General features: G+C 34.8%; 2 protein-coding genes across 6 annotated transcripts; one reads left to right on the plus strand and one right to left on the minus strand.

The window, feature by feature from the left end:
• Positions 1 to 604: 604 nt before the first annotated feature.
• On the minus strand, positions 605 to 9010 carry LOC112287773 (DExH-box ATP-dependent RNA helicase DExH10). The gene is made up of 18 exons (XM_024531153.3): positions 8829 to 9010; positions 8522 to 8710; positions 6651 to 7528; positions 5925 to 6239; positions 5481 to 5585; positions 5148 to 5216; positions 4779 to 4946; positions 4549 to 4620; positions 4175 to 4291; positions 3626 to 3850; positions 3128 to 3286; positions 2804 to 2893; positions 2388 to 2483; positions 2057 to 2210; positions 1821 to 1969; positions 1595 to 1687; positions 1285 to 1377; positions 605 to 1108 (listed from the first exon to the last, which is right to left on the minus strand). Exons 2-18 carry the CDS (start codon positions 8676 to 8678, stop codon positions 998 to 1000), a joined length of 3051 nt encoding a protein of 1016 aa, XP_024386921.1. The 5' UTR covers positions 8679 to 8710; positions 8829 to 9010; the 3' UTR covers positions 605 to 997.
• A 3793-nt stretch (positions 9011 to 12803) lies between these two features.
• LOC112287775 (protein DETOXIFICATION 46, chloroplastic) lies at positions 12804 to 19370 on the plus strand. 5 transcript variants are annotated; one of them, XM_090253536.1, is made up of 16 exons: positions 12817 to 13306; positions 13799 to 13913; positions 14076 to 14215; positions 14405 to 15512; positions 15838 to 15932; positions 16070 to 16178; positions 16335 to 16390; positions 16549 to 16743; positions 16963 to 17100; positions 17330 to 17398; positions 17647 to 17757; positions 17945 to 18073; positions 18315 to 18392; positions 18502 to 18573; positions 18816 to 18878; positions 19002 to 19370. In XM_090253536.1, the coding sequence occupies exons 4-16, from the start codon at positions 14429 to 14431 to the stop codon at positions 19083 to 19085; spliced, it is 2283 nt and encodes a 760-aa protein (XP_090109662.1). In that variant the 5' UTR covers positions 12817 to 13306; positions 13799 to 13913; positions 14076 to 14215; positions 14405 to 14428; the 3' UTR covers positions 19086 to 19370. The 5 variants fall into 5 exon arrangements, with proteins under 5 accessions (XP_090109665.1, XP_090109664.1, XP_090109662.1 ...); XM_090253537.1 differs by having other exon boundaries at positions 13047 to 13285; XM_090253539.1 differs by lacking the exon at positions 13799 to 13913 and having other exon boundaries at positions 12804 to 13150.
• Positions 19371 to 25291: the final 5921 nt, after the last annotated feature.

Consider the following 25291-nt stretch of genomic DNA (forward strand, 5'->3'; position numbering starts at 1 on the left):
CACAGTTACCATAAATGTTGGAAAAGGGTAGTAAAGAGTCTTCTGTCGGTCGAGAGCGATGGTTCCGATGCTTTCGATCCTACGTATGCAGTAGAAATGGATTATTGCTCAAGAATTCCAGCAGCTCTAGCGTTAAAATCACATATTTTTTCAAAATTTGATAATTTCTGTGTTGAAGACGAGCACTTGTAATCTGTCACTAACGGCTTCATCGACACTGCGGACAAATTCGGCCAGCGACGGCTTGGGAGTCGGCGAATTCTGATATGCTTCTGTACGTGAGATACATCCCCAGACGATGTGAAAAATCGTTACCACCGAACATGCATACGATTTGGGTTCGTGATCTCAAAATGACTAAATCCGTGCTGGCCACGGAAGCGTCAGCTTCTGAAAGAAAAGACAACTTCCACAACCTCACAACTACTTCCTCGATGGCCTCTGCTACCTAATAAACGAATCTTATCCTACTTAAGTTCCTGGACAAAGCATTTCACATGTGTACTGCAGCGAAGACACGTGAGGCGGTGAAGGCAAATCTACGTGAAGACAGGTAAGTGTGAACATCTGAAACCTACCACATTAGCACAGAGAGACAAAACGATGCAAAAGAATGGGACGTCTTTGTGCAGGGAGGAGCTGAGTTTTACAGCCCTGCCTTCTGTTAATTTCATATCAAGAATAAAAACAGGCAGTGGAGACGAGATAATCATTTTCGGTAGTGTACAGCTGAGTTCAAAGGTGCTGTTAAAAGGAGAAAGACCTACGTCGTTTCCACATAGAATTTCAGACTGAGAATGCGGTTCAGAGTGCAGGAAAGGGGCAGTAAACCATGTGGGTATCCAAAATTGACTATTCTGCGTCTTCTATGAGAAGTGATGTGACCTGATATACAAGGTGCGAAAATGGAGAAGCACCCAACAAACTCATCTATAATGTACACTTTCCCATTGACTCCCTGAAGCAGAGTTACTTCGAAAAAATCAGGGCAATGGCTTTAAATGTAGAGTGAGTTGGCGAAGACAATACCGCGTCGTATACTTTCACTTCCAAGCGCAAATTTATTTTCTAAGTCTGGATTTCCAATTGCTTGGGCAGCACTGCGTAGCTGAAAGATTCAAGCCATAATTAAAATTTAGGAACCATGTTTAGCCACAAATTAGAAGAGGGTGGAAGACGGGGACTCAAACTTGAAACCAGTCTTAAGTACAAGAACTAAAACGACGTTCCAAACAGTACAGTTCGACTGTTGGAACTGCATAGCAGCAGTTTTCAGAGACATACCTGGTTCAGGAACTCGTCAAGCCTGCGAGCAGCACGTATGATGCTACCTTCAAAAATGTCGGTCATCTCACAAATTTCAGAGAACGAGGAACCCTTCAATGTCACAATAAATACAAGTTAGAAACCAACCTACAAACAAAAGCTACACCGTAGTCGATTGAAAAATGCATTACCTGCAGTCCAAATTCGGCTTAACAAACAGATCAAGTACCAAGAAATTAATGACAACGTGCAAACTGATGGATGAGACATGAAAATTCTTGTTCTAGAGTCGAAATGCTGGAATATGGTCACAAATAGGATTGCAAACCTTTGACCAGCTATAGATGACATCCATCAAATATGGCTTGAATGATTCCGCATATTCTTCAACATCAATCTCCAGCTTGCACTCTTTTTGAATCTGACAAATCACCAAACAGAATTAAATCGTCGTATTACATTTGCACGATTGACAGACACTAATAAGAGTAGCGAAATCAGATACCAAAAGCTTCAAAAAGCCTATCAAAAGCACATTAGCAAAATACACATACCTCAGCAAGTTGTTTAGCTGTTTCCTTAAGCTTTTCTAGCGGATGTGCAAGCTCATTCGTCAATCGTACTTGTTCATTCGATTTCTCAACTGGAAGAAAACAGCTTGCTATAGCAACAACTTGATGATGATCTATGTCATTAAACAAACCTGCTCCAAAAAATGCAACGTTTTTAGGAAATGAACACTAGAGAAACAAAATAATCAATCAAAAGGTGCAAGGCGAAAAGATGTTACCATTGAACATAAGCTCGGTTACAAGTAGCTCATCGGCAGTATCTATAAGACAGGCTGCACGACCCTTTGTTTGCACCACGCCATCACCATTTATATGGCCAAGTCGTTTCAATACCCTTGACCTATTCTTCAATTCTTCCCTAAATTTTTGCAGCTGTGAAAGTAGGAATCTATGTGTAAGATAACTTCATAATACATTCATTGTTCTCAACACAATACAGTGCTTTGAGGCTATTAGAACCAAAAGAACTGTACAAACTACGTGAAACAACTTCTCCAACAGGACAAACTGCTTGCCATTTACAAGAGTAAATATTTTCTGTGTGCAAACCTGGGATTCTCGCATCCTAAGTTTCAACGCGTCAATCTCGACCATAAGTTCCGCCTTCCTTTGAAAAGAAGCAAAACAATCTGCCTCTTTCTCTGACTACAGGATTCAAAAACCTCAACGTTACCAACAGATAGCCATAACAGAAACACCGAAATAAAAACGAAATTACATTATTCGTCCTCCCAACTACATCACTACCACATCTGCAAACACGGAACATCCCATTTGTGATCATCGCAAGAAACCAATAAAACTTGTACACAATAATTCCTATGGTTTTCAATCCATACATATGTGAATTTGTAATGAATGTTTTGTAGATAACGACCAGTTTTTGACTTAAGGCAACAATACAAGTGGTCAACATATAAAAATGTCTTCTTTAAGCATTTCCATAAGCTCAGTAGATAACACACCTGGAAAAGAGGGTGAGAGACCAGCTTCTTTTCTTCCACCTCAATTTCCTTAACAATCTTCAGAAAGTCTTCATCATCAATGCCCATATCCTATAAGTCAGAACCACATATTACAGATAAGTGATAAGGATCCCTTGGAGCAAGGCAAACGAGGAGGTTTTGAACCAAATAAATTTCCGAAGTCCATCCAGATGTAACTACGGGTGGACAGATAAAAAACTTAAGGGTTAGTTAAATTACAAAAATGCTAAAATTATAAGCATTTATTCCATCCTAAAAAACGACTCACACTATGTCAACCCCTTTTTCGGGACGAAATCTCACCTCAACAGGATCAAGCTTGGGAAAACCATCAGGAAAACGACGTTCGAGTTCCTGAACAGCCATTAGAACACTTTGTCGAGCCTCTGGAGGCCTTAGATCCCGTGGAGCTGCAACTCTTAGAGTACTTATTGCACATATCAGCGGCATGCGTACTGGGACCTTCATAACCACCCGTGCGAACATTTAGATTGGCATTAATTGCCATCCGTGGAATAACAAACTCTAAATAGACGACTTATAGGTTTCACTGAGGCAAGCAAACTAAAACAAATAAGAAGACACTAAAGCACACACCCAAAAAAAGATTTTACTTCATTATTAAAATTATATTGTATGCACACACAACATATTCAACATCAATGACGACTTCAAATAAGTTATTATTGTAGCAGGAAGCAACAAAAACTCTCATACCAACATCAATGCTAGTGAAAGCAGCAAGCCGTAACTCGCAAGAGCCTGAGAAAGTTATCTTGTGACACAACTAGAAGCTCTTACCACATGCATTTCCCCTTTTTCTCCTGGAGGACATGGTCTCGGTCTGGGCCGTTTCCCTTCTTGAATTACTCCTGACGCGCAGTGCAGGAGAATATCTACTATATAGGAACTAGCTGGATCGGTTGCCAACGCAGAAGAAATTGTTCCTTGATTGGATGTAGGTTTTTTCACTACATGTACGACCACTCCCCAACCCCACTCATCACTTCCATCCCTAATTTTAACCTACACACAAAACATGCAGGATTAAATTTCGCTTCGAAGCCTGACCAAGCGCTATCAAAATGTTTGCAAGCAAAGTAAGTCAAAAACACATAGGTTCATACCGCTAAAATGTATGCACAACCAAAACAGTACATAACTCACAATGCTTGATTAACGACCAAAACTAAAAACTTTAGATTCAGTAACTTGAATCATCTAGAGTGTTTATTGAGATGTACAGAATGCATGGGCAAAAACATGTGAATAAAATAAATAAATAAATAAATTTTATTTTTAAATTTTAAAGAGAGAAGAATGGATCTAAAAAAGGAGATGAAGTAGTACCAATCGTCCAGGTTTCATGAACAGCAGAACACGCTCAGGGCGCAGAACCTCTGCCATCATTTTCTTTTCCAGTTGAGCAAGTTTTAATCTTAAAGAATGGTACTCTGCCATCGATGACTGCAGTCATAATAACCAGATCAAACAACCTCACTCTACATAACATGTCAAATTCTTGATCCATGTACCTTGAAGGCTTCATGGACTCCTTGCAACTTCATTAAGGCAATCTTTTATCACAGAAAGTATTCCCTACGATAGAGCACCAGGACAGAATTTTGCCCAAACCAGATAGACAGATAGAAAGCAAGACTGCTGGACTAACATATTCCACACATGGAAAACTGTACACATTCGCACTTCCTTATTTGACATACCTCTCCCGCAGAATCGATTTTCGCGACTTCAGCTTCCAGAGTTTTTATGTTCTCTTCAACCTTGGGCAATGCCTACAAACCAAACATTACAGGTAAGTACATCATTTTGAAGCATCACGTACGCCATGACCAGAGATTTCAATCGTAACAGTTAACACACTGCTGCACGAAGGAAAAACTACAGCCAACAGAAAGGCCTAACATACAACTAAATCAAAATCAAGGATTACCTTGTCATGCTGGAACTGGTGAAATGAATGACGAATCACATGCTCAGAATTAAACTGTCCTTCAGCCCGACTCATGAGATTAAGAAGTGAGTAGTAACTGAGACGGAATGTGCTAACTAAAGGAGCTGCAGTCCCTTGTATCATCTCTTGACATGTTTTCATTTCCATCTGCACAATTAACCACAAACTTTAGGTCCCAGTAGAAAGTTCTAGATAATAATTCCAAGATGCCAGTGAAAGATATACTACGGACAAATCAGGAACAAAACCACCAAAACCGCAGAGGTCGTTTTAGGAAAGCTCTCCAACCTACTGTGACAAAATAACTGGATCCATGACATGCAAGAAGCTAACAATGACAAGTCATACCTGACTGTCTATCATGATTATACAAATTCCACGCAAATCCTTGCCTCGTCGTCCTGCTCGACCACTCATCTGTTCCAACACAATCAGCATACGATGAATACGCACACAAACATCCAACTGGAACCAAACATAGAACATGAAAAAAATTTAGTAAAGCACACAATATTTCCACATGAAGAGTGAAACGAAACCAAAAGTTTTCGCAGAAGTAACATACGAGAAAAAACAAATCTTTTCCTACCCAGGGTTTTAACCTCCACGTAGAACTGTATCTTATATATCACCAACGACCCATAGTACATATCATCGTAAGTTACACAGAATCGAAAGGACCTGAATGTATTCTCCCGATGACATCCATCGATGGCTTTGCCCATCCCATTTGCGAACATTCGTGAACACAACTGTCTTAGCTGGCATATTTAATCCCATAGCAAACTGATACATTGAGGTAGGTCAACATTAGAAAGCATCAGCATGAAAGCTAACCTGAACAGTGACAAGCGTACAAGTATACAGGCTACCATCACCCAGGTGTAGAAAGTATTGCAACAAAGGCTAGAGCAGTGGGCCATATATGATGAACATAGTAGAGTTCAATTATAGAATGATGCACAATCATGTTGTCTCCATGACTGACACCAAGGAATTCATGATTCAAAAAATAACAGTGAGCACAATAGTCAAGAGATTTTACAATTCCAAACTAACATAAGCGTAATGTACACGAATATCAGCAACATTATGAAGTATACGAATACAAAGTGAAGCACTTACAGTTTCTGTAGCAAACAATGCCTTGCAGAGGCCCTCCTGAAACATAAGTTCAACAACCTCCTTGAGAATAGGAAGAAGACCAGAATGATGAACACCAATGCCTCGTTTCAACAGTGGCAAAAGAAGATCGATTGCCGGAAGACTTCGATCTTCCTCACTAAGCACCTCAATAGCTTTCTTAAAGATGTCTTCGACGGCCTCTTTCTCTTCATCATTATTAAAATCCAGCTTTGACATGGCGGTTGCATATTGTTCACATTCTCGCCGACTGAAACTGAAGACAATCACTGGCTGAAATTTCCTCTCCATTATCATCTGAAAAGCGAAGCCAACGAACGAAGTAGGATATTTGTAATTTATTATTACAGAAAAGATAATAAGCGGCTGAAAACCAGATCCCTTCTACTAAAACTTTACATTGACAATAGAGGGGCGCGACAACATAGTATGCACCTTGCCTGCCAGAACTATTGTAGGTCAGATAAGTAATTCCAACCTTGAGAGCAACTCCAACCAATTCAGACAGCACCAACAACGCAAGTTTAGCGTTTCCTTCCAACTCATCGTAGTGCCAATGAGCAATCATTGAAACTGAGGAATACGCTTGTAGCACAAACCTCGTGTGCGTTCCTCAACCATTTGAACAGATTTACAAGTTTGTGAAAAACAAACAGCTCAAAGAAAATTTACTGGAATACCTTCACAGACTCAGACGAGTTGTGATACCTTAACAATTTTGCCGATGTCTTGACTTGAGCCAGATCCTTTGTCTCCTCCTCTGCCACCTCTTCCACCAACCCCACGCCCTCGTGCTCCACGCCCTCCACGGCCACCACGAGTGCTGGGAGGATCTATTTCATTTCCACCAACTTCTTTCCTCTCAAAGGTCGCCTTTAGTTTATTAAAATTTTCTTCTTTAAAATCCCCTTTCTCATCCACAACAAGATAGAGACCTGAACCGCCCATAGGAAAAGCATAATGCTGCAAGGGCGTAGGACGAAAATCTGTATATACTACATGACATGGCTGTTTGTGCAAGTAACATATCCATTCCGCGAATTCTGTGGCATTAGACATTGTGGCGGAGAGGAAAACCATTTTAATAGCGGGAGGAAGAAAAATAATGCTCTCTTCCCACACGACTCCTCGCTCTCGATCACGCATGTAATGAATCTCATCAAAAATAACCCATGCAACCTCCCTCAAAACTTCTGAACCTTTGTAGAGCATTCCTCGGAGGATTTCTGTTGTCATAACGATGCAGGAAGCATTTGGCGAGATTGTTACATCTCCTGTCATTAGGCCTACATCAGTAAATTCCTCGCTCAACTCCCTGAATTTCTGGTTGCTCAGAGCTTTCAGTGGAGAAGTGTAAATAACTCTTTGCTTATCACGAAAAGCCATTGCAATCGCATACTCAGCAACAGCTGTTTTTCCTGCAGAGGTATGAGCTGACACCAATACTGATTCATCTCGCTCCAAACAAGCAACTGAAATCTCCTGAAAAGGGTCGAGTGTAAAAGGATAGCTCTTCGCTCTTGGACCTGTGTAGACAGGATTGTCGATTGTGCCATGGATGCTCTCATCTTTAGAAGGCGTAAACCCTAAGGCATGATACAGTAAGAAGTCAATAGAGAAACAAATCTGTTCCAAACTAGCACCCTCTGTACCTAAGAATGCTGCACATATGGACCATTTCAAACAAGTAAATGTAGAATTACCAACACACAACTCGGAAAAAAGAAAAAAAAAAGGGGGGGGGGGGTGCCGATGTTTCTGACCACGCACTGTAACGCGAGAACTGAACAACGAACCTACATTGCCGCTAAGAAACCTCGGACTTAAACTGTACCCTTGACACAAATTGCTTGCAGGACGGAAAAAGAAGAACAGAACGACAGTCGATATGTGAATAAGTTTACATTGAAATATTGATAGAGGAATAAATTCAAGAACATGCAAAGCACCAGGGAATTATTAAGCTCTTTAACCGAAGAAAACACAAAGCACCCTGGGTGGAAAATGTAAAATTTGTGTTACTAGGCAACAGCATGATCTGAAAACAGGAGCTAAGGCCAGGTTTAAACATCAAATGTCAGGAATGAGCTGGGAAGAGACAATTGATACTGAGTTTGTGACTCTTTTCAATTACCAAGCTACACAAGGGAAAATAATACTGTAGTAAGCAAGAAGGATTGTCTTGACAAGTTAAACAGTGATAGTTGTGAAACAAGCAGAGCACTGAAGTAAAATGAGAACAAACTGTCATACCTTAAACCCAAGGTTTTAACATATATGTTCTAAGTAAGGAACCTTGAAGACGGGGTAACAGGAAGAGCTCAGATAGCGGAATCGCCACTGACCGTAACAGGAAAACAGTACTCATGTCAAAAGACCTCACCGTCCAGCAAGGTTTAAAGATTCTCATGAAAGCTTAAATCCTTTCAAAATGTAGAAGTATGCCAGCACAAAGCTGCTAGGAGTTAATTTCGCCATCATGGCTAAAACTAGTGTGGAGATCACAGAAAAAATAATCAAAAACCAAACAATCAAAGAAAACTCAGAGCGAAACACAACCGGTGTCCACATGTACTGACCTGGCGGAAGGGCAACCTCGTGAATACACGACCTAATAACACTACGTCGCTTCGCTTCAGGGGCTTCTTCGTCCGTTGCTTGAGCTGCGCCATTAGTCACCGGCTCAGGATTTTTTCTCTTCGCCGTATCATTCTCAGCCTCTACCGCGCCCGCCATTTAAAACGTCCGCCTCTCGATTCCGAATTATTCTACGTGCAAACAACCATGCAACATCCAGCTGAATACCCGAAACGAAACCATACGCGTTCTACCCTCTCTACAACCAAAAGCATCGCAACCAAAAGCATCGCAAAAGCTACAACTCACCTGAAAATCATGAAATGTCTCCGGAAAAATCCACCTCAGGAAGACAGTCGTTGCTGCCAATCATTCAAACCTCCGGACCGCCAAACAACTACACACCTATACGATCCCAGCACACCATGAAACCGAGCCAACCTCGGAGCTCCGGAAGCGCTGAAGACGGAAATTAGGGCTTAAGCTTCTCTCCGCGCATTCGCTCAGACGTGACTGCAGTTTGGGAACAACAAGATACCACCGCGTCTCGATTGAGAACCGGCCCTCGTTTTACCCGCGTCGACCGGTGGTAATTTTCAGGTCGGGATCGTGGATATCAAACCAATGTTCTCACATGCATGCCAGGTCCAGTTTGTTTCAATCCCAGGTGCTTCCTTTACTTGGCTAACAAAACAATCCAAATTACGAGATTAATTTCTCACAAGTTGGTGATTTTATACTACTACGTAAATTTAATTTTTACGACCTTTCATGAAAAAATTAATTTCTTGAAATTTGATTCTTTAAATTGCATTGAACCGTGCTTGAAACACAAAAGCTTTAATAGATCTGATTTTAACAGCCAAGTTGATGCTTCGTATGCTTATTAGTCAAGTCAACTAAAAGTAAAATTCAACTCAAACTAAAATTAAAGTCATGAATTCTGACGTAAAATGTTTTTTTAAATATGAGAGTAATGGCAAACTGTAGTCTTCATAAGTTGAGGTCGACAAAAAAAAAATTAAATCTCTGAACTCACTCATGGTGAAGATTCTCGCATATATATATATATATATATATGTACACCACCTTCCAATGTCAAAGTTTCACCAAATCAACATTTATAAACAAAATAGATGACTAAAACTGAGAGGACATGGTGGCAAAGGTGAAATGAGCAACCATTACACTGCTGATGAGTTTTGTATTCCTACATTATGTACTCATGATGCTGCTTTTAGTTGTACATCCGTACTTAAAAACTATATACTTAAAAGTAGAATGAGATAAATTCTAGTTGGAAGTAATAAAGTTGCTGCAAAAAAAATTCTCTTTTCACTAAATTTTTCTAAAAAAACTTGTTCAAAAATATTTTTCATGTAATGCCAAGTCCATCAATAAGCAGAATTCTTCTCTTGTTGTTATTATTGTTATATCAATTCATTAAAAATATTATTATTTAATTAAGATAGACTTAGAAAAGCATTCAATTTATTTTTATTTTTGTAAAATTTGAATTAAGTGTCGAATAAAGTTTTAGTAACAATTCTATGGTAATGAAAAATTAATAATTAAATGTAAAACAAATTCTACGTAAATCCCGATTTTTTAAAAAAATATTAAATTATGATATTAGCATTTCCATAATGTAAACATTGAATATCTAATAGATTTCTAAAAACTAAAGTTTTTGCAGAACACAATCTTAATACACTTGGTATTTCTTTATTAATAATACATTACATTGCACAAAGCTCCTTTATGTCATCTTCTAAGTATCTACAAGCAAGAATTGGAATATAAATTGAGGAGTAATATACATTATAATAATTTTAAAGACCTTTAAAGATAATAGAACATTAAACATAGATTAAAAGTAAGTACAAAGATGATAATTTTCTCAGAAAAAATTAAAATTATACATTTATTCAACAATATAATCTTTACCACAACGCATAAATATTGTCTGATATTATTTCTCAAAATTGTACTATTTTTTTTCTTGTGAGAGATTTTATAAAGAAAAAATCATGTATTTATGCTCATTATAGATATACTTGTAAAGGTATTTCACAATATTCATTATAAAAAAAAGCTCAAAATTTACATGGCAATTAAATATTTCTTTAAAAATAGAAGTATAATGAATTATCTATCATTTGTTTATAGTTTATTCTACTTTTATATTATTTTCATTATTTTTTGTAGTAAAATAGATTTTTATTTCTAAATTTTGAAGCATTGTCTTAAAATTCTTAAAATTGTCAATTTTAACATCTGTGGTCTTTTATGTATAAATTAACTAACTTAAGATGTTAGCACGACTTGTATACTCTGCAATTTGTTACTACAGTACAGATGTTGGCGTGAGTCTCAAAATTGGAAAAAAATTTGAAATAAAAAGTTTATAACAAGATATATTTTTAGATTTATTATCTTGGCATATGTCTATAAAGAAGTAATCATGCAACAATCTGTATTTCCAAAATATCCCACAATATTCCACAATAATTAATATAGCCATCGTCAAGTTCACAAAAAAGTAAGAAATACAATGTGTGATCCATTGCACATGTCTATATTGTTTTATTAGGTTAGGAATCTCTATCTATTCTTTTATTTTTCTTAGTTGTTAGTGTCAATATCCTCTATAATTTTAATTCTTTTATAGCACATAGTTAAATTTTGGTCATATTTTTTATGTAGACATAAAATAGAATATACTAAGGGATCATATATATATCATAAGGAATAATTATTGAATAAAAAAACATAAATATCTTTATGAATATTTGCTAACATTTTTTTTTATTTTGCTATTGAAAACAAAAAGAAAAAATACAAATACAAATAGATCTAGTGAATAAAATATTTATTGTTGCTAATAAAATTGTTGATTAGTCTTTATTTGCTCAAAATAATATATGGTAATAAAACTAATTTTATTTTGTATTTATGACAATAATTATTTAACTCTTTGAAAAAACCATTTCTTACTATTACACTCATTACACTTTTTTTTATTTTTTATTTCAAAATGTTAAATGTTTGTCTTCTAAATGTAGAAAATTAAAAAGAGTTTGCACAAAAAAATCATCAACAATAATGTAATGTATATTGTAGAGATTGTGACAGAGTTAATGTTTAAGATTTAATACAAGAATTTGAAACCTTTAAAAAAAAAACATTATTCTTCTACTTGTTGCTCCTCATCTTCTTCCATGTGGTAATGTGCTTTGCAGTCACAAGCTTATTATAATTTTTTGCAACTATTATTTCCACCTACCAATTGATAATTCACATTATGAACAATATGTAATGGAGTAGATGCATGGTCTATTATTAATTCTTATATGCAAATCTCAAATATTAATAATATCTATAAAAAATCTAACTAAAAAGACTATTAAAAAAACACAACAATTGCAATACCATGACACTATTTAAGAAATTGTAAAAATATGCATTATTGATACAACTCTGTAATACTTGTGATTTTATTTTTGGTTTGATATAAATGAATAAGGAAGCAATTAAACAAGCATCTAAAATGAAAGCTTATATTAACACTTATATATTGATCTAATACATTTTTTGAATGAAAGTTGGTGATGAATGGATATTTGTCTTTTTGAAGGATAAAAAAACATAGTTGTAAACAACTTTAACTGTAATAAAGAAAAATGAAAATAAAAATTATAAAGATGTTTGCTATTTATGTATTCAATAACAAAGGTCTTTGTTGACACTTACATGGTTATGATTCTAATTATATTGCATAAAATAGAATCTATACACAACTTATGATATATTAATCAAGGTTACTTCCAGAGATATTTTTATTTATTTTCTTCTGTTCTTGCTGATTAACTTTAAAACGTCTGCTAATTTTAATAGAAAGAAATTCATTTATATAACAATTTCTGAATCAAACTCGAGTTTGAAAAATAAAACTAATTATTCATCTATATTTAAACATATATATAGTATGTGCATCCATTTAACTCGAAGAGCTGAGTAGTCGAATACTTTAAAGTAACGACACAACTAACTTCATGATCCAGAAATATCGATAAGGACACGCGTCGAGCGATGGTGGTGAGCCACAAAGCAAGATGAAATGGCAACCATGAGGGGGGGTCGCAGCCAACCGGCGGCGGCCACTTGGGCAACGCAGTGGCAAGTCCAAGTGGCACGGCGGCAGTGGCCAAATCCCTTTTTGTTGTCGTCGAAGAGCGAAGAAGACGAACAAGAAGAAGAAGAATGGCCTCATGAATTCGACAGACAGCTCGAGAATTCAGCCAACAATTGGGAAGAAAAGTGCGTGGCGCGTATCAAGACGGCCAGTGGGTGCGTCGCAACGCATTGCTGAGGGGCGTCGGAAAGAGTGTGGCAGGGTTGGCGAAAAAGACGAACACAAGAAAGAAAAAAAGGAGAATCAGTCAACTGCGTTCGACAGCACAGTATCTCACAAGTGGTCGAGATCATATGCCAGATGTTTAAAAGCTGGCTGCGTAGTTGTGATGTTGATGCATCGTGGTGGTCACATGTATACTCTCCTGGGTTCGGGTTTGATGGGGCCGGGCTATCCTGTGGTGGTGGGAGTGGAAGAGTGTGGATGACGAACTCTGGTTAGTAGTTTTGGTGACCAGGCGTATTAGATTTTAGTGGTGTTTCTGCTACTGGGTGCAAACTTTGACGCGGAGAGCGAGAGAGAGAGAGAGATAGAGAAAGAGCTCGAGGGATGGGCTATTTGTGAACACTCGGTAAGAGAATTTGATGATCAGGTAAGAGTTTGGTTTGGAGGAAGCTGCCGGATGGTGTTTTTTTGCTGATTCTGTGGAGTTCATTGACTGCATTTACTTTGAGAGGAGGCACTCTCATGTTGGGTTGAGCTCCAATTTTTGTTTTGTTTTTGTTTAGGCGAGGTTTTTCTTGGGGTTGGCGTGTTCGTTTACTTAATAGCAATTTTGGTAGCAATTTGATGGCTATTTGGTGTCCCTTTGGAGCTAGTTTTCTCTGATAGAGTACTACGTACGTCAAAAAATGAAAATAAAACAAAAATTAGGTGTGTTAATTGTTGTCTCCCTGGAATGTTTTCTGAGAGCGTGTGCTAGTGATTCGACAGTCGTTACGAGGCACGTGCATTTTTCATTTTCCACGGTCGGAAGACGAAAGGGCAGTAGTTTTACACCAAGAGTTCGTACTTTTACACAATTCTGTATGCACGAACTTACGTAGAGATAGTAAAGAAATTTGATGGAGTTCTTGTAATACAGAACTCTATTGCTGTCCGCCACTCGCTCGTTCGACTGTGTGGTACATGGTGGAGGGCCTAAGTAATGTCAGAGACGTTTGGATTTATTCTCGGCCGTCGCAACAAGGTTCACTGATGTAATTGCCTTCCTTCCTACCGTCTACGAACCCTAAACTTAACAGCCCATCCTTCGCATGAATTGTAGATGAATCCAACTGCTGCCCGGCATCCAGTACCATAAGAAACTCCAGTACATGATTCTGTGGAACTCATTGATGATCGTTGCCTTTTATTGACAGGAAATGCTCATTGAAGTTTAAAGGTGTACGAAAGTGGATCGAACTCTCAGCAGCGAGCATTGAGCTTCTGTTACTTCGAGTGTTTGTAAGAGCACTGGTGTCTTCGGAGCAATTTTTGAAAAAAATCGAGCTGATTTAGGGTGGGTTTGAGGATACATTTAGGGACTAAATTTACGTGAATGTAAAGAATTTATGTTACAAGAATGATTTTGGTGCTGCATTTGTTGAGAATAGTTACAATGTTGTAGCTCATTTCGTTCTACAGTCACATCGATGATTGCCTTTTATAGTTATTTCATGAAATAATTTAGCGCAATTTTTCATTTCAGGTATTTCTCTTCCGAGGGTTCAAGATGTTAGGAGCAGGAAGGAAGAATCCTCAAGCAGTGGGGCTTGCAGGGGTAGGTAGTCAAGTCCAACATCGATTTTTACGAAAAGATTCTTCTTCAAAGCCGTTATACGGATTCTTACGGCTCTGCCAATATCATGACGATTTTTCTACTGGGAGAGTTAGCGTCAGTAATAATCCTAGGCTTGCGCAAGCAAATCTTAGGAGAAGGCCTCAGGGTAGGAATTTGACAAGCTCGCTACGAGAGAGTCGTATTGCCTGCAGCTCTGAGTCCAATTATACCAATGTTTTTAGTGACGTTCCAATTGAAGTCGTAAAATGTCTTGAAGAAGCTGAAAATCAGTCTCTCAAGGCGGTGCAAGGAGGAGAATCACAACCAAAGAAGCACGAGACGTCTACTCTTGAAGCTGGGACCATTGTTAGTTCTGTCTCAACGGCACTTGAAGGGATATGGACTGAGGAAGATACAAAAAATGACCAACTTTGCTCTATGGAGCCAGAGGTACTCATGGCCGCTGCCGCTAAGGTTGCAGAAGCCTTGGAAAAAGAGGAGGAGGATCAACCAGGTCAAATGTATTTCCACATGCTGGAGCCTGCCTCTCCTGTAGCAGCCCCTGTTATGATCAGAGATTTCAGTGAGACGATAGAATCGTCGGACGATGAAGAGGAAGTGGTAGGATTTATGACTCATGTAGAAGAAAAAGAGTATATCGCCCCTCCCGAACCTTCTGTTCTGGAAGAAGGGTCTATAAATGCTGCGGTAGACGTCAAGCAGCCGGAGGTTGTGATACCTGAAGAAGAGGAGCACTTGCTAGAACCTGGAGCAGTTGCATCAGCTCTTATGGTCAAAGAAGTAGCAGACGCTTTGAAAACTGTGGAAGGAGATAAATTGTTAGCTCCTGTTCATGAAAAGGAGTCTGATAACGTTGCAGTTCAAGACCCCGAAGAAAAATCGCTAATGGAGCAGCTGAAAGAAATTATTGTATTTGCTGGGCCTGCTCTCGGTATTTGGCTATCAGGCCCGATTATGGGAATTATCGACACGTCCGTAATTGGTAACAGTAGTTCTTTGGAGCTTGCTGCTCTTGGTAAGTATAAGGATGGAAATATTCTTCTGCTTGTCGAGCATTGACCGAATTTCCTGCTCTTGTCTGGAGACATGCGTTTGAAAGTTCTTTGCAGTATAATTAATGGCATTACGTAACATTACCTCCAGTTCTAAATGAAAGCTTACCAAGTTACTTCCCGCAGGAGAGAACACAACATTCTTGTAAATGTTTGCGTGCACAGTTTAAATTGAAGCTTTCAAAGTAGAGCTGTTTGAGAGGATCGTTATGCTCGCAGATTGGTGTTGTGGTATTCAAGTCCTCTAGTGAAAGTTTGGTTACATGGGCTCTTGGGGTTTGTTTGCAGGTCCAGGTACAGTTCTTTGTGATCAAGTATGTTACATATTCATGTTCCTCTCGGTGGCGACCTCCAATTTGATCGCCACGTCTCTAGCTCAGAAAGTAACATTTTCCCGAACCTTTCAGTTCACTCGTGCTGTTCTTCTCTAGATTGAGATAACTTAAAAGTTTGCTCATTTCTTAGCTATACTGTGTGACGATACAATACATTAAATCCCTGACTTTTGGATTTCTTGTAGAACAAAGAGGAGGCAAAGCACCATCTATCAAGGATGCTGTTTTTAGCCTTGGCCTTCGGAATGGGCTTGCTTGTTGCTACAGAAGTTTTTGTCACGCAATTACTACAAGGTGAGTAGCTTCTTATCACTCGCATGTCATCACTTTTTGGTCCATTGTGGTGATCTTTGAATTCGTATTTGCAGCATTATGAGGTGGAACAATAAAAGTTGGTTTGGAAGGCCATCTTTGTCCCATTAGTGACTGAGTATTTGGAACATTGTCCAGCTTTTGTTGGGGCTCAGAATTACGATTTGATACCAGCAGCAAAAGTGTATGTTCAGGTAATAAACAAGTCACACTTGAGAATTTATGAACTTCGCTAGGGGCAGGTATGCCAGGTAGAGCCAAATAGTTGTGGGTTAACATACACGTTTCTAGTCCACTTGAAGTTCTCTCATCGTGAACATTTAAATCTTATTGTGAGCATTTAATTATGCAGATTCGAGCTCTGGCATGGCCTGCAGTGCTTGTTAGTTTGGTGGCTCAGAGTGCCAGCCTTGGAATGATGGATTCAAAAACCCCGCTGAAGGTGCTGGTAATCGGAAGTATGTGCAACCTGGTCGGAGATATCGCACTTTGCTCATTCCTAGGCTATGGTATCGCAGGGGCAGCATGGGCTACTATTGCTTCTCAGGTTCGTTCTAACTTTTGCAGATGTGTACAAAATATTTTCTTCTCGTTTTTTATGAATTGTTTGTCCAAATATACATGTTATTCAAGGTTTATTACCCCTTTTAACTTCTTCAAAATGTAAGGAAGATTTTAACGAGGAGATTATCCCTAGTGAGCAAGTTGGCATATAAAGCCTAAGTTGTGCACCCACTCAAAATACATCAGTGGGTTTGTATTCCAGTATGTGGCAGGAATTCTGATGGCTCTGTCACTTAGTAACAAGGGCTACAGCCCTTTTGATATAAAAGCACCTTCTCTTAAAGAGCTAGTTGACGTTGCAAAACTTACCGCCCCGCTACTTCTATCCATGATATCGAAGGTAGGCGGCAAATCTTGATGCCATTCAGCAGATGTTATTCCAATTCAGTTTTGCCTTCATTGTGTTTGTTTTCTTTAGGTTGAAACGCACAAGAATGTTGACAGCAATTAAAGTTGTAAATCCTTCTGTCAGGTGCTTAAATCTCTTGCAGTTTATGGTTTTTTTTAACTTCAATATATATATATATATATATATATATATATATTTGTATTTGAATTTTTTCTTGCAGGTGGCATTTTACACATTGGTCACATTTTTGGCTACTTCTCTAGGAGCTGTTACGATTGCGGCTCATCAGGTGACTGCCGATTCTCGCTCAACTGCCACGGCATGGAGTTGATTTTACTTCTGAATTTTCTTACTTTATTCATTTCATTTTTACATTTTATTTTTATTTAAAATTTTTTTATATTGGTTTCTGTTTCTTTTGTCCAGTTGAAAGCAACAAACACTTAAAATGATCTTGCTTTTCATATTCTACCCGTGCCAAGGATACTGAGAACTAGCACACTAATAAGCGGATCTCTGTTGCATATGGTCTAACAGGTTATGGTTGGAATTTATGGCCTTTGTGCTGTGTGGGGAGAACCTCTTGCTCAAACTGCGCAGTCCTTCATGCCTCGTCTCATGTATGGTTCGCAGAAGAATTTGAAGCAGGTGATTCATCTGCTCTACAGCTTTCTTAGGGAAGTTGGGTAATTTGCCAGTGTCATTGGCATATCAATAGTTCCTACTAATTCCAATTCATAAGCTTTTTTCTTTTCCTCCGCAGCCTACCTGGTTGCATTGTATTTTATTTCAAGTGAAGATTGACATTTTTTTTGGTTTTTGCTCTTCACATCAGGCACGGAAGCTTCTCAAACAGCTCATGACTATAGGACTGGTTGTTGGAACCGTCGTTGGTCTAATAGCAGTTTCTATACCCTGGATTTGTCCCCAAGTCTTTACCAAAGACACTGCAATCATATCACAGGTTTGATGTCTATTACTGCTTTAATTTGTTTCGAGTTATGGATGTGTTTTGATCAAACCATGATTTCGTGTTTGAGGCTACTTTGTCTATTTGAAGACGTCAAGGTAATACAGACGAATGAAACAAGAAAAAACACAATATTCTACACTTCTGCATGATTTCTCTTTGCATTTTCACATCCATGTGCCGCTTCTGAAGTAAAAATACTTAATTGTGTTAATTTTTTAAAATTATTGTCCAGATGCGAGGAATAACAATACCTTTCATAGTCAGCACGATTTCATGTCCCCCAACTTTGTCTTTGGAAGGAACTCTACTGGTAATGTTCCTTGCTTCCTGGCTTCTTTATACCTCACGCATACTTATACTTCAGTTCTGTGATGAGAACTGTACAAATTTGACAAACTGAATCACAAACTGTTTTGCAGGCTGGTAGGGACTTTAGATTCTTGAGTCTTAGTATGACCTCTTGCTTCATCGGCGGCACCATCATGCTCCTGGTGCGTAGGATTTCTTTTCCACTTCTAATATCCAGCTTAACTGTCTTATAACATACCTAATTTACATACGCTCGCCTTTTCAACATGGGTCTACAGACACTACATTTCTTCTTGGTCAAGGAATTCTCAATATTGGAATGTCTCAATATTCTATTTCATGTGTATTAAAACAACACACTTGCGAACCAGTAAAGCCCTGGTGACAAATTTAATGTACCATGGAGTACGATTCGTGTATGCAGGCCGCTAAATCGCTAGGATTTGGACTTCTAGGAAGTTGGTGGACACTAGCTTCCTTCCAATGGGTAAGTTGTTCCATCTACTATTGATGTGGAGCAAGAATGTCTCCTAGCTAAATTGATTGTGTTATCTGAGAAACTCTTCGTGTAAAGAAGTGCGCTAACGGTCGCAATACTTTCAACTGGCAGGCACGCTTCATCTTCGCCTACATTCGCCTCAAGTCTGCAAAAAGCATTTTGAGTGACAATTCTCCCCTGCAAGTAGCAGCTTGAAGACAAACTCTTATTATTGCAACATTTCTAATGAAATGATATCATTAACTTCGAGGGCACTTCTCAACAAAACATACTCAACTCGGCTTGTTCATTAAATCTCTGAGCTATTAAATGTATATAGTGAAGCTGATGTATTTATATGCTATAAACGCATGTATTTTCAGTGTTGTTAGGCACTAGCGATCAGCAATGCGGTTAGCATGATGTTCTTTATGTTTGTACACTCATTTTAAAGATTCTTGCATGCAATTGAAGCCATCACGGCAGCTATTGGAATCTCAACATTGTGTTTACATCTGGTGGATTTCAGCTCAATTAGACTTGTAGCATTGTAATTGTAGCATTGTTAGTGACTTTGTAAAAGTAAAAAATAATGATTCATCATTAGAACTAGCTACAAAAAAAAGTTAAAGATATGCAATATAAATCTAAAAATTAGTAATTAATGTGACGATTGTTTTTTACTTGTTAAATAAATTAACAAATTTTATTTTAAGTTTTAACGAACATTTTTGATAAAATCATTGTTCTACAAAATAATTTTAATAAAAGGCTTTTGAGTTAAAAAAATAAAACAATGTACCTATATTTATCATAGTGTTAATTAAACATATTTGTGAATAATTATTTAGAAACTAAAGAAACTTGAATAAGTATTAAAATTTAAGAAAAGGTTTGCTAAGACTAAAGTAGTCTTAATCTTCCTTTTTTGTATACTAGCATACAAAAATACTATGTAGAGGTTTTAAAATAATCATAAAGTTTTCTAAGTGTCTATTTTGTAATAACTTTTTTTTGTAACTTTTTAGACATTATTTTTTTATACTAAATTTCTAAAGCTATACAATACATCCAAAGACATGTTTTGATTGGATTTGTATTTAAAAATCTTCTCTGATGTTTTTTTAAAGAAGATATTTTATAGTTAATCTATCTCTATTTATTTTTATTTATTTAAATAATATAGATATCTATTTATCTTCAATATAATTAATGATATCCGTATATAATAAAAAAAGAGAATATAATATACTATCAAAAGAATGTAGTTGGAAAAATAATAAAAATAATTATTAATCAAAAATTATAATAAATTATATTTAAGTATATGATCAAAAAATAATAATAAATAAAAATTCAAATCTTATAAAAAAGTTTAAAATTTCAAAAACAAAGAATAATAATAATAATAATAATAATAATAAAGTATTTCTATAAAAAAAATATTTATACAAATTTAAAACATGATTTAGAAAGAAATCTAATCATAAATAAATAAATAATCAAACTCAAATTAAAATTTACAATCATTATAAAGTAATAAAAAATATGAAATTGCTTAATTTATATGGCAATTATGTCAAGGTTGATATATCTTAATAAACCTAAGTTAGCCAAAAATACGAAGTTGTCCAATTTGTTTAGTAATGATATCAAAGTTGAGCACTCCAACATATCTAAGGTAGTCAAGGATGTGAAATTGCTGAATTTCTTTAGGAATGATATGAAGCTTAAGTAATCCAACATGTCCAAGATAGTCAAAAATGTAAAGTTGAATTCTTTTGGTAATAATATCAAGCTTGAGCACCACAATATATCTAAGGTAATTAAAGATGTGAAGTGGCTTAATTCATTTGGCAATGATGTCAAACTTGAGCACTTCTTTACATTTAAGGTAATCAAAGATGAAAGGTGGTCCAATTCATTTAGTAATGATGTCAAACTTGAGCACTCCTTTACATTTAAGGTAGTTAAGGATGTAAGGTGGCTCAATTCATTTGGCAATATTATCAAGCTTGAGCACCACAATATGTCTAAGGTAATTAAAGATGTGAGGTGGTTTAATTTATTTGGCAATGATGTCAAACTTGAGCTCTTTAATATATCTAAGTTAGTCAAAGCTATGAGGTTGCCTAATGCATTTGGCAATGATATCAAACTTAAGCATTCCGTCATAAACAAGGTAGTTATAGTTATGAAATTACCTATTTTACTTGGCAAGGATGTCAACCTTGAACGCTGACAAATATTAAGATTTCTCAAAGATATTAGACTACTTATTGCCTTTGGCAATGTTGCAAACTTCCTGCAATTGTTTAAATTGAGCACTTTCAATGATTTTAAATTTTCTAATTTATTTAGTAATATAATTAAGTTTAAACATCCTTCTAAATAAAATTCAATAATGTATCCATTTCAAAGAATGATTTTGGATTTTTATTATTTTTTTAATGAAAATACAAATTTTTAATTATTACTCATTTAAGGTTTTAAAATTTTTGAAAATATCTTTGTCAATTAGCATATGTATTATTCTGTCTAATATTTTTTGTACCTTGCATATAAATGATATATATAGCAAGAAATCTTTTAAATTGATAAAATATTTTGTCAACTTAAAAAACATATGTAATCTTTTTAAGCCATTTTTTGATATAAAATCATCAATATTATAGCTTAATAATTGAAGTGATGAAAAATAAGTACTTTTAGTTTTATTAAATTTGATATATAGATTTTTATTTAAATTTTTATAATACAACCTTTCTAACTATAAAACAACATATTTTACCTACAAAACATTTAGAATATTTATACTAACAAAAAACTTAAGAAATGTTAAATTTTATAATAATAAAATAAAATAAATCTATTAAAATTATTTTTATATCAATATACTTATTAAAATAATAATAATATCTAAATGATATGAAAATGCCATATTTCTATCTTTTAAATTTCAAAAAGTTTTTATATCATTATAAATTATCTACTTTTTATTTCAATAATAATTACATGCATTATCTTTTTTAAAATTTTATGAAATGACTCTACTTTCATGGTCCTCAATTGTATTTCTTTAAAATTCATTTTGGTTTCAACAATCTTTCTACCTATCTCTTATAGTTGAACATGAGCTCTCATAATTCTATCATTGTCTATTTTTACTAATGATTTATTTATCAATATATCCAATATAAATTCCACTTCTTCTTCTAATATCTTTTTCTTGTTGTTAGTCCATATTTTCAATGTCTTTTCTTTCAACATGCAATCAAGATACACATCATTACAAAAGAAATAACATGTGTCTAAGAACTTATTCATTTCTTCAACTTTCAAGTTGTCAAAACTTATTTTTAATGTATTCCAAATCTTATAGTCACTATTTTTTCCATCTCCATCCAACTCACTTCTTCTTTTTAACCTTCATAAAGTTTACTTCCAATATTTCAATTTCTTTTTCTTACTTAAAAATGCACCTATAATTTTTAGACTCAATGATAAATGATTATAAGCTTTTATAATATTTTTGTTTACTTCAACAAGTTCATTAAACAACTTATCTTTGTATTTACAAAAATAAGTAATAAATAACTTTATACTTGTTTCTTCATCAAGTTCTTCAACATTTATTTTACATATTTTTGTATCTAAATCCTTTGTAACTTTTCAATTTTGACTTATCATAATTAATGTGCTACTATTGCTAGCAATTAAATTATCTATAGGTAAAACACCTTTAATATGTTTTTGATTCCTTACATAATCAAAGACTATAATGACTTTGTTTTTAGTTAAGAATAATTTCAATATTTTTTAAGCTTCCTCCAAATCCTTTGGTTTTGATTTGTCTTTGAATTATTCTAAAATATAACATGAAATTTTATAACAGTCACCACCATTTTTTGTCAAGGACATAAATTTCAAAGAATTAAAAGATTAATACACTCTTGTGTTACTTGAAAATACTAGATAATCACTTAATAATGGATTATATTAGACTAAAATGGCTCTTGTCAAAGACAACAAGACTAGAAAGTCTTGAAACAAAACTAAAGACTAGAAAGACATTGACAAGAGTGAAGAAGGCTTCATTCTTGCCTCTATAAATAATATTTAACTAAGAGCTACGTAACGATGTTCTATAGGACCTTTGACATGTGTCCAACATGCAAGACATATGTTTTAACTTGCAAGGCAAGTTTTCAATACATGTACTATATAATTAGCTTATACCATAAGCTATCAACAAGTGCAACATGTGGCTATCTTATTGGCCAAGTTTCTAACCTACCAATTAACTACAAACACATCTAAAGTCAAAGTCATATCTATGAAGCTTTTACTTTAATCTACTTTTATCTACTCATATTATTTAGATAATTATTGGAATAAATATGTATATTTGTAATACTTTCATTGCAATTAAAAAAGCATGAGACATCATATATATCTTTCACATTATTAAATGTGATATTTGTTATTGTGGTCTTATCTATTCCAACTATTTCAAGAAGACACAATGTCTTAACATCACTTTTACATAGTTGTGATATTTGCAAAAAATATTGTTATCTATGAAATATTTCTTCTTTAAGTATATTAATTTAAAATTAGAAATTAAGCCATGATTTTTTTAAAAAAATACATAATATTCAAATTATATTATAATTAAATTTTATAAAAAATATATTATATTTAATTATACATCCATCATTGTATCATTTAGTATATATACAAAAAAATAAATTCAAATCTAATCTAATCAATTCTAATCAATTTGATTAATTCAACATATTGTTATCTCATTTTTAAATACAAGCTTTACTAATGGTAATTTATTATAATTGTTTTTGGAATTCTATGGTTTGATGTCTTTTGGTCCTTGATACACAAAAAAAATAGTATTTTTTCAATAATAAATCTAGCAAAAAATATTTTCTTCAACTTAATCAATCTTTTACAAATACTTGCAAACTTTGGCCATTGCAAAGGATTTAAGTTCCAACACTCTTCAATAAACTTAGTTAATTCATTACAATTTGAAGGTAAGCATAGTCTATTATTTTTTTTCTATTTTTTTTTAATATCTTGTTTGATTTCTTTTCATCAGAAAATGGATCTTTATTAGAAAGAATCTTTGAACATATCATTGAAAATGAGTAAATATTTGCTTCAAAATGGCTCATTGTTATTATTTAAAATTTATTCTATAATATCTTAGAAGCCATATATTTTTTGTACCATAAACTTGCTTATTCTTTGTAGCTTTTGGTTTGCTTTCAACTTCAATCTTAGATATTTTAAAATTAATTATTTTAACAATTATATGTCAAATTATCTTATTCATGATACTTTCTTCCATGATATAAAGTAAGATATTTTTAGGCTTTAGATCGCAATGTATAATATACATGTCATGTAAATAATACATCCCTTTTGTAATTTGAGACATAATATCAATAAAAATAAGAAAATAAAAAAATGTTAGTTTCTTGTCCATTCTTTTCAAGTATCTTGATTAAATTCGTTTGCATCAATTTCATTCCGAAATACAAGTATTTTTTTTCTTTATAGATATATAAGATATATACATTTTATTTATATTATTTTTTATTTCAAAATGATATTTTATTAAGTTGGAATGGTATACATTGCTAGAATTCTCACCTCTTTGATAAAAAGTTTATCAAATCCAACATCTATCTTTTTAGTCATACATACAAGCTCCAATTACTTTAACTTATAAACCTTTCTATAAGCTTCTTCATTCAAAAGTTTAATAAGTTCAAGACTTTTCATGTTTGATAATAATTTCAAATCTTCTAATTCTCCACCTTCTATAGCATGTTTGTCTTCCAACCTTTGTAATAGATGCTTTACTAATCCATAATTTTGAGAATGATTTTTTTTATTTGCAAGAATCAACCTTTCATGGAGGTATTTATCATTACCTTCAACTTCATCATAACTTGCTATATAAAAAGAAGCCAACATGTTGTCTTCACATTTTTGAAATTGTATTTTAAAAGCATATCACTTGCTATATCACAACAATACTTTAAATTCCAAAGTAATTGTCTAAAACTCTCTTTGTTCTTCATTTGAAAGATAACTGCTTTACTGAAAATTGCTTGTGCACAACTCTTAACTAAAGAAAAGACTTTCTTTAACACAAGAAATAACTCACTCAATAAAAGCTCATATTGTGATGCATCATTGCTACAAGATATTAGATAGCCAAATACCTTCATAACACAATCAATATTCTTGCATAGATTTGAACATTGGTTTTTGTTTAATAACTCTTCTTCTTTTAATAAATGCTTCAATTCTCCAACACACATTTGATATTCTATCTACATATCTTCACTAATGTCTTGCATGTTTGGTATTGCAATAAAATCTTGCAACTTATA

The sequence above is a fragment of the Physcomitrium patens genome, chromosome 10 (genome assembly GCF_059467195.1).
Source record: "Physcomitrium patens ecotype Gransden chromosome 10, ASM5946719v1, whole genome shotgun sequence".
In the NCBI taxonomy this organism is placed as follows: Eukaryota; Viridiplantae; Streptophyta; class Bryopsida; order Funariales; family Funariaceae; genus Physcomitrium; species Physcomitrium patens.